The sequence below is a fragment of the Dendropsophus ebraccatus genome, chromosome 13 (genome assembly GCF_027789765.1).
Source record: "Dendropsophus ebraccatus isolate aDenEbr1 chromosome 13, aDenEbr1.pat, whole genome shotgun sequence".
Classification (NCBI taxonomy): Eukaryota; Metazoa; Chordata; class Amphibia; order Anura; family Hylidae; genus Dendropsophus; species Dendropsophus ebraccatus.
Window position 1 is genome coordinate 13,493,426 of NC_091466.1, and position 9,889 is coordinate 13,503,314.

Below are 9,889 nucleotides of genomic sequence, written 5' to 3' on the forward strand. Positions count from 1 at the left end.
TAAGGATGCAGGATCTGTACGCTCTCCGCAGGAGTCTCAGTACTGATCCCAAGTGGTCCAAGGCGGTGAGACAAAGCTAATGGAGGGAAAGGAGACCAGACACTACTCTCATCTCCTCTCTACTGTAGGCGTCACTGGATACATCGATCTCCACATGTACGGGGAGTTATCTGTTCTCCTACACACAAAAACATTCTTCACTGCAATGAGGGTATAGCTTATATCAGTATAGTAACCACATAATGCAGAGCAATAGCAGTGACCAAATACTGTAGCAGAACCACAAAGGAAAAAAGTAAAGTATAAAAGTATGCTATCTATCTATCTATCTATCTATCTATCTATCTATCTATCTATCTATTATCTATCTATCTCCTATCTATCTATCTATCTATCTATCTATCTATCTATCTATCTATCTCCTATCTATCTATCTATCTATCTATCTATCTATCTATCTCCTATCTATCTATCTATCTATCTATCTATCTATCTATCTATCTCCTATCTATCTATCTATCTCCTATCTATCTATCTATCTATCTATCTATCTATCTATCTATCTATCTATCTATCTATCTATCTATCTTCTATCTCCTATCTATCTATCTATCTATCTCCTATCTATCTATCTATCTATCTATCTATCTATCTCCTATCTATCTATCTATCTATCTATCTCCTATCTATCTATCTATCTATCTATATATCTATCTATCTATCTATCTATCTATCTATCTATCTATCTATCTCCTATCTATCTATCTATCTCCTATCTATCTATCTATCTATCTATCTATCTATCTATCTCCTATCTATCTATCTATCTATCTATCTATCTATCTATCTACTATCTATCTATATCCTATCTATTATCTATCTATCTATCTATCTCCTATCTATCTATCTATCTATCTGTCTGTCTGTCTGTCTGTCTGTCTGTCTGTCTGTCTGTCTGTCTGTCTATCTATCTATCTATCTATCTATCTATCTATCTATCTCTCCTATCTATCTATCTATCTCCTATCTATCTATCTATCTATCTCCTATCTATCTATCTATCTATCTATCTATCTATCTATCTATCTATCTATCGATCTATCATCTATCATATATATATACGGCCAGCTTGTGGATATGCCATAAATGTCCTAGATGGGTATACCCCTTTAAAGGAAATTTACAGCAGATTAGGCCATAGTCAGTGCCATGTGTAGCATGTAGAGCGCCATCTATTGTCATATATCACTGTGACTACATACACTGTGTTTTTCTCTATACCACTAAACAGGATGTGCACCCTATACCAGGTGGGATTTCTAGTGAGGTCATTCAGAGAAAATGAAATTCTGTCACTGCTGGACGGTCTTATGGCTCCTCAGCCTGCTGAATGGTAAGTTTATATAATAATTATATATATTATGTATATAGTGATATGGGGCATGCTGGTATAACCTGGGGATCTCCTGTATATAATTATATATGTACAGCTGGTATAACCTGGGTATATACTGTATATAATTATATATGTACAGCTGGTATAACCTGGGGATATCCTGTATATAATTATATATGTACAGCTGGTATACCTGGGTGCCTCCTGTATATAATTATATATGTACAGCTGGTATAACCTGGGGATCTCCTGTATATAATTATATATGTACAGCTGGTATAACCTGGGTATATCTGTATATATTTATATATGTACAGCTGGTATAACCTGGGTATATCCTGTATATAATATATATGTACAGCTGGTATAACCTGGGTATCTCCTGTATATAATTATATATGTACAGCTGGTATAGAATGGTTATTTCCTGTATATAATTATATATATACAGCTGGTGTAACCTGGGTATATCCTGTATATAATTATATATGTACAGCTGGTATAACCTGGGTATATCCTGTATATAATTATATATGTACAGCTGCTATAACCTGGGTATATCCTGTATATAATTATATATGTACAGCTGGTATAACCTGGATATCTGCTATATATAATTTATACAGTATATACAGCTGGTATAACCTGGGGATCTCTTGTATATAATTCAATATGTACAGCTGGTATAACCTGGGTATCTCCTGTATATAATTATATCTGTACAGCTGGTATAACCTGGGTATCTCCTGTATATAATTAAAGATGTACAGCTGGTATAACCTGGGTATATCCTGTATATAATATATATGTACAGCTGGTATAACCTGGATATCTCCTGTATATAGTTATATATGTACAGCTGGTATAACCTGGGGATCCCCTGGATATAATTATATATGTACAGCTGGTATAACCTGGGGATATCCTGTATATAATTATATATGTACAGCTGGTATAACCTGGGGATCTCCTGTATATAATTATATATGTACAGCTGGTATAACCTGGGTATCTGCTATATATAATTTATACAGTATATACAGCTGGTATAACCTGGGGATCTCCTGTATATAATTCAATATGTACAGCTGGTATAACCTGGGGATCTCCTGTATATAATTCAATATGTACAGCTGGTATAACCTGGGTATATACTGTATATAATTATATATGTACAGCTGGTATAACCTAGGGATCGCCTGTATATAATATATATGTACAGCTGCTATAACCTGGGATCTCCTGTATACAATTATATATGTACAGCTGGTATAACCTGGGTATATACTGTATATAATTATATATGTACAGCTGGTATAACCTGGGGATCCCCTGTATATAATATATATGTACAGCTGCTATAACCTGGGATCTCCTGTATATAATTATATATGTACAGCTGGTATAACCTGGGCATCCTGTATATAATTGTATGTATACAGCTGGTATAGAGTATATATCTTTTTGTATATTCAGCTTTTGATCAGATGATTCCGTGGAGTTTGGTACAATGTCATGACATGGTCTCTCCTGTTCCTATAGATGTCGGGGGTAACACACCCTGTGTAGCGGTGAATGTGTCCTCGGTGGAGGGAGGAGAGGCCGTGCTGGAGGTGGATCAGGCTGGGATAACAGAAGTCTCCTGGGTCACCCGTCCTGATAACTATAACATTGCCAGGACTTACCAAGATGGGAGGATTTATATACGAGGTGATAAGTATATAGGAAAGCTGCGCGCTGAGAGGGACGGCTCCCTGAGGATAACCAACCTAACCAGAGAGGACCGGGGGCTGTACAAAGCCAACCAGAGAACGCCAGGCGGCCATCAGTGTGCCGAGTTCATTCTCAGTGTATATAGTAAGTGTGTATACACCTGTATAATGGTAGAAGGGCAGTGACATCTATATGTGTGTTTCTGTAGGAGAGTATCACACTGGATAGGTACAAAGTCCCATACACTTTAGACATGTGTCTAATACTCCACTGCACAAAATTGTTTTCAAATCAACTGGGGTCAGAAAGTTACACAGATTTGTAAATTACTTCTATTTAAAAACCTCCATTCTTTCAATACTTATCACCTGCTGTATGTCCCGCAGGAAGTGGTGTATTCTTTCCATTCTGTGACAGGAACTGTGCAGAGCAGTGCAAATCCGCATGGAAAAACAGACATAGGTGGCAGCAGAGAGCACACCTCTTCCAGCAGGACATACAGAATCTGATAAGTACTGGAAGAATTAAAGATTTTTAGAAGTAATTTACAAATCTATATAACTTTCTGACACCAGCTTTAAAAGGTTTTTAAGCAAGACTGGACGATCATCTAATGTGTATGGGGCCATTTGGACCCAAAATGACACATATGGTAAATTTTGGCTTATAAATGTAAATGCACAAGACGTCATGTGACATATGGCCAAGAAACAGTGAATATGTGGATGCGGCCTTTGGTTAGCCACACATCTGCTAGAACCTTCCTGCCCAAATTCTGATAAAATGAATCTGTCGGCTACAATTCACCTTCAAAACTGATGCTGTTAGATGTCTGTTAGGTCAAGGAGACACATGGTACCTCTCATATAGAAGCTGTGCTTTCAGAACATAGAAAACTGCTTTTATTCTCCAGAGAGGCTTTCCCAACTTATCAGACCTGACCCTGCTTGACTGACGCTGAGTCCCGGGCAGAGTTAGGGTTGGGAGGGGAAGCACAGACAGATATATGAGAGGTACCATGTGCCTCCTTGCCCTAACAGCATGTAACGCCTGGAGTAGTGGATCCACTGGACCGGCACCAGCGATGGCACAAACCTCACCAGGGAGCGGAGTCTAAGGGGCCGCTGGTTTTCACCAGAGCCCGCCGCAAGGCGGGATGGACTTGCTGCGGCAGGCGACCCCCAGGTCGCTACCCCTGGCTTGGTTGCTGGTGTCGGCAGGCGAGGCGTGGCAGGAGATGGCACAGGCAATAGTCTGCAGATGAGAGAGCACGTGACAGGCTGGACACGGGAACAGGTGGAGTGACAGGGGAACAGGAACCAGGAACAGGGACTTGGGACCAGGTAACGGACAGGACTCAGGAACAGGGACTTGGGACCAGGTAACGGACAGGACACAGGAACAACAGGGAGCTGGGCCAAACGCTATGGGAAGCATGTAGAGGCTCCAATACAGGGGACAGGGCATGCTGGGATTTATAGGGAAGTGATTAGGTGCAACTACCAATTAGGAGCGCACTGCCCCTTTAAATCTGAGACAGCCGGCGCGCGCGCGCCCTAGGAGGCGGAGACGCGCGCGCCGGCCGGCACAGCGGGAGACAGGAGCGTGGAGAGGTAAGGCGCCCCCCGGGGCCGAGGTGATAGCAGCGCCGGGTCCCCGACTCTGGACACCGGCTGCTGCATGGGGCAGGAAGCGGTCGCGGCGGCGGCCCGGAACGCGGGACGCCGCCGCGGCTGTGACAGTACCCCCCCCCTTTGGCCTCCCCCTCTTTCTTGCCTGCAGATGGCACAGGAAGCCACAAAGTCTTTGACATCTTGAAACAGACTGGGCCACCAGTAGTGGCGAGAGATCCGTTGGCCGGTCTTACGGACTCCAGGGTGCCCGGCCTCCAACGAGGAATGACCCCACTTCAAAATACCTCTTCGAAGCGCAGGGTGAACATGAGTCTTTCCGGGGGGTACTCTCCGAAGCGAGGAGGTGACGACTGGTGCTAGGCGATCAGGCGGTAAAACATGGCAGGGGACTGTGGGTCTGTGGACGAGGACCTTCTGTAAGTTCTCCCGGTGGTGAGAGGACACGACCTTAGTCTTGGGTACGGAGAGAGGGTACACTTCGGCAGAGAAGGCATCCGCCGAGTCTTGGTCTTCTGCCGGTAGGTCGGGTAGAGGCTTGGCTGGGACAGGAAACGACATAGTACACTTGGTCTGAGGTGACCTGAGACACTGGTTGGAACAGTCCTGACCCCAACTGAGAATCTCCCCGGTTCTCCAGTCCAGTTGAGGGGCATGTTCTTGCAGCCACGGGAGTCCCAGGAGGACCGCGGGGGAAGAATGGGGCAGGACGTAGAAGGATATCTCTTCTTGATGTAAAGGACCCACCTGGAGGACTAAAGGTGCGGTCTGGTAGTACACACGGTCGGTAAGAATTTCGCCTGTGACCGAGGAGATAGTCAGGGGCCTGGCTAGTCGGGTCACGGGTAGCCGCCATCTTTGGACCAATGTTGCCGCAATAAAACTGCCTGCTGACCCAGAATCGAGGAAGGCAGTAGTCTGATGATTTTGTCCTGAGGGAGTCCGGATGGAAACTGGCATAGACAGACTTGGAGTGGTGGCATTCACACCTAGGGACACCTGTCCCACCGGACCTAGGTGCGAGCATTTTCCGGATGTTTGGGGACGTAGGGGACATCCCAGCCGGAAGTGATCGGAATCACCGCAATAGAGACAGAGATTCTGCTCCAGGCGCCGGATTCTTTCATCAGGCGTCAGGTGAGCCCGTTCCACCTGCATAGGAGTCTCAGGAGAGGGTTGGGACATCGAAAGGTCAGGATTCTGGAAAACCGGCGCCAGCTGGGGATGGCGACGGGAACGGGTTAGTAAATGTTCATGCCGAACCTCCTCCTCCCTCTCCGAAAAACGAGTATCAACTCGGGTGGCCAGTAGAATGAGTTCGTTCAGGGAGGTAGGCAGGTCTCGGGCAGCGAGCACGTCTCTCACTCGACTAGACAGGCCCTTCTTGAAGGTGGCCAATAGGGCGGCCTCGTTCCAGTCCAATTCAGCTGCCAGGGTGCGGAACTGGATGGCGTAGTCACCTACAGAGGAGCTGCCTTGAGAGAGGTTGAGGAGAGCAGTCTCGGCTGAAGAAGCACGGGCAGGTTCCTCAAAGACGGAGCGAAACTCGAATAGGAAGGCCCGGAGATTGGCAGCAACTGGATCATCACGGTCCCACAGTGGCGTGGCCCAGGCCAGGGCTCTACCTTCTAATAGGCTGATGATGAAAGCCACTTTAGAGCGCTCGGTGGAAAACTGACTACTCAAAAGTTCAATGTGCATGGTGCACTGAGTCAAGAATCCTCTGCACAACTTAGAGTCCCCAGAGTACTTGCTTGGGAGGGCCAGTCGGAGTGAAGAAGAAGCGTCAGGAGGTGGTGTGCGCTGGGCAGTAGTCTGCTGCTGTAAGGCGGCAGTGAGTTGCTGGATCTGCTGTGACTGTTTCTGGATTTGTTGCGCCTGCTGAGTGACCACTCTGGCGACGTCACGGAGATCAGGCACCTCGCCGGGATCCATGGTTGGAGCCTACTGTAACGCCTGGAGTAGTGGATCCACTGGACCGGCACCAGCGATGGCACAAACCTCACCAGGGAGCGGAGTCTAAGGGGCCGCTGGTTTTCACCAGAGCCCGCCGCAAGGCGGGATGGACTTGCTGCGGCAGGCGACCCCCAGGTCGCTACCCCTGGCTTGGTTGCTGGTGTCGGCAGGCGAGGCGTGGCAGGAGATGGCACAGGCAATAGTCTGCAGATGAGAGAGCACGTGACAGGCTGGACACGGGAACAGGTGGAGTGACAGGGGAACAGGAACCAGGAACAGGGACTTGGGACCAGGTAACGGACAGGACTCAGGAACAGGGACTTGGGACCAGGTAACGGACAGGACACAGGAACAACAGGGAGCTGGGCCAAACGCTATGGGAAGCATGTAGAGGCTCCAATACAGGGGACAGGGCATGCTGGGATTTATAGGGAAGTGATTAGGTGCAACTACCAATTAGGAGCGCACTGCCCCTTTAAATCTGAGACAGCTGGCGCGCGCGCGCCCTAGGAGGCGGAGACGCGCGCGCCGGCCGGCACAGCGGGAGACAGGAGCGTGGAGAGGTAAGGCGCCCCCCGGGGCCGAGGTGATAGCAGCGCCGGGTCCCCGACTCTGGACACCGGCTGCTGCATGGGGCAGGAAGCGGTCGCGGCGGCGGCCCGGAACGCGGGACGCCGCCGCGGCTGTGACACAGCATCTAGCAGTGTCAGCAGCATTACAGCCGACAGATTCACTTAAAATTTTCCAGAAAGACATGATGGACAACATGATGTAAACTCGATGGACCTTATTACAGTCACTGAAGACTCTTTAGCTCTGTTGGTGTCCATCATGGGGGGATCAGGTTATTTAGGAACATTTCCAGGACTCTCTCCAGCCATGTAGCCACCATCTGTAAATCTTTCATCTAATTGTTTTTTTCAACAGAGAAAGTAACAGAGGATGACCTGCAGATCTCTCACACCGCGGCCGGTCACCAGAGCTGTAGTGTGACCGTAACCTGCATGGTGAATAGATCCGACCTGACGGTTACTTGGATCAGCTCTGACAGCAATATGATGGTGACCGGCAATGCTGTGTCTATAGAGAACCCCGGTGCAAACAGCACCTACACCTGTACAGCCTGGAACCCCGGCTCTAACAGCTCCAAATCCATCACCCCCCGGAGTTACTGTGACACAGGTAATGTACCAGTCTCTGAAGCTCAGGGGGAGCTCTACCCTCCAGTCATTGCAGATACTTGAAAACCATCAGCAAGTTGTCATACAAGGGTTTGCCGGTGAATAAAAAAATACTTTTTTTTATAAGTTTTATATAAGTTTTTAATATAACTTTACATTTATACTTTGACTGGCTGTAGTATGGGGTGACAGCTCCTCTGCTGCCACCAGTGGCTGTGTCAGGAACTGCAGGTGCAGCCCTGGTCCCAGCATAGTAACATTTACAGCGCTAGTGATTCTGAGCCTCCCCTGATGTTAGCATTAGAATAGACATAACATTTGAGGAAGCTGTCGGTGTCTCTAGCGACATGTTACTGTGCTGGGACCAGGGCTTGTACAACCCTGCAGTTCCTGACACAGCTGAGAGCTGGCTGAGACTTGTGGTGTGATGTGCCACGGTCCCTGGTAAGCAACCCGGACTTCTGCAGGGTAATGGCTCTCCCGTGGTCTCCCTGTGAAAATATTTTTCAAATATATTTTATCAGAAAGTTATGCAGATTTGTAATTTACCTACTTAAAATCAAAGTAAATGACAAATCTATATAACTTTCTGAAACCAGTTGTTTTAAAAGAAAAATATTTTCGACGGAATACCCCTTTAGGGTAGCTTCACACGTACCGTATCGCTGCGCTTTTAACGCCGCGTTGTTAACGCTGCGTTTTTGGTGCGATTTTTACATGCGCGTTTTGATTTTCACATGAAAATCATGTGAAAATCTAAACGCGCATGTAAAAATCGCACCAAAAACGCAGTGTTAAAAACGCAGCGATGCGGTACGTGTGAGGGCACCCTTAAAGTGATTCTGTCACCCTGTGACCACCTACTGAACTGATCGGTACTGCTGGACAGATAGCAATAAAGGCATTCACATCATACCTTTCTTACCTGTGTCCATGGTTTTATTTTAATATTAAAACACCTTTATTTGGGCCCTAAATATAGTCAAGGAGGCGGGGCCTATTACTTTCTGGGCCCTAGTACTCCCTATGACTCACTGTGCTGCATTACTGATTACTAAAAGGCAGCAGAGTGAGCCAAAGGGGTACTAGGGCCTAAGAAACAATAAGCCCCGCCTCCTTGACACTCTTCATGGCCCGAATAAAGGTGTTTTAATATTCAAATAAAACCACAGACACAGGCAACAGAGATATGTTCTAAACGCTTTATTTGCTATCTATCCAGCAGTGTTGCTAGCTCAGTAGGCGTTCAGGGGATGACAGATTCACTTTAAACCCCTTCCCTATGTCAAGCACTCCTACACGGCTGTTATATGCAGAATATGGCCGTTATTTGACTCGATAATGATGACTGTGTCCAAACAGAGGTCTGTAAATCAGACAGAAGATGACATGGTGGGAGCATAGCCTCGCAGTGTCCTCCCATTAGTAACCTATGTCTGCTCTTTATATTACAGAAAGATCAGAAACCAGAATCCGAGCTGCCTGGGAAACCAGAGGCCGCCTCATCCTGTCTGCAGCTGTGCTCATCCTGGCCGCCTGCTTTCTTATATGTTACCTGAAAGGAGAAAGAGATATCAGCCGGGATATGTAGAGGCAGGGGCGGATTAACTTTACCATAGGCCCCGGGCTGTTCACTAGGCCTGGGCCCTCCAACTCCACAGTAACTATGGCAGCATTGTGGTGTTCATAGGACAGCATAGATAATGTCATGATGCCCTGATTTGTTCAAAATTGCAGTAAAAAAGCAGCGATTTTTTGCAAATCTTGGCAGAACCTTAGCCAGGAGACAATACACCCCTGAAAGGACCTATTATAATCCGCTACTGTGTAGATGTGTTCCCCTTATTGAGTATATGTCACTGCCCAGCTTCTATAGAGGGTCATGAATGAGCCAAGCAGAGGCGCTGCCAAGAGGAGGAGGCGCTTGTCCGTTCATTAACTGTTTATAAGCGACCTGCTGAGAGGGCTCAATAGAACCGAGCCACAGAAATGTATGAGAAGCTCCCAAGAGT

The 9,889-nt window shown here is 46.7% G+C and overlaps 1 protein-coding gene across 1 annotated transcript; it reads left to right on the plus strand.

Moving 5' to 3' along the window:
• Nucleotides 1-1,330: 1,330 nt before the first annotated feature.
• Nucleotides 1,331-9,795, plus strand: LOC138771064 (SLAM family member 9-like). The gene is made up of 4 exons (XM_069950499.1): nucleotides 1,331-1,393; nucleotides 2,939-3,253; nucleotides 7,624-7,878; nucleotides 9,332-9,795. The coding sequence occupies exons 1-4, from the start codon at nucleotides 1,342-1,344 to the stop codon at nucleotides 9,466-9,468; spliced, it is 759 nt and encodes a 252-aa protein (XP_069806600.1). The 5' UTR covers nucleotides 1,331-1,341; the 3' UTR covers nucleotides 9,469-9,795.
• Nucleotides 9,796-9,889: the final 94 nt, after the last annotated feature.

Coding starts and splice junctions, on each gene's coding strand:
- LOC138771064 (XM_069950499.1), top strand. CDS start 1,342: ATGAAATTCTGTCACTGCTGGACGGTCTTATGGCTCCTCAGCCTGCTG. Junction 1,394..2,938: donor GCTCCTCAGCCTGCTGAATG/GTAAGTTTATAT, acceptor CTGTTCCTATAG/ATGTCGGGGGTAACACACCC. Junction 3,254..7,623: donor GTTCATTCTCAGTGTATATA/GTAAGTGTGTAT, acceptor TTTTTTCAACAG/AGAAAGTAACAGAGGATGAC.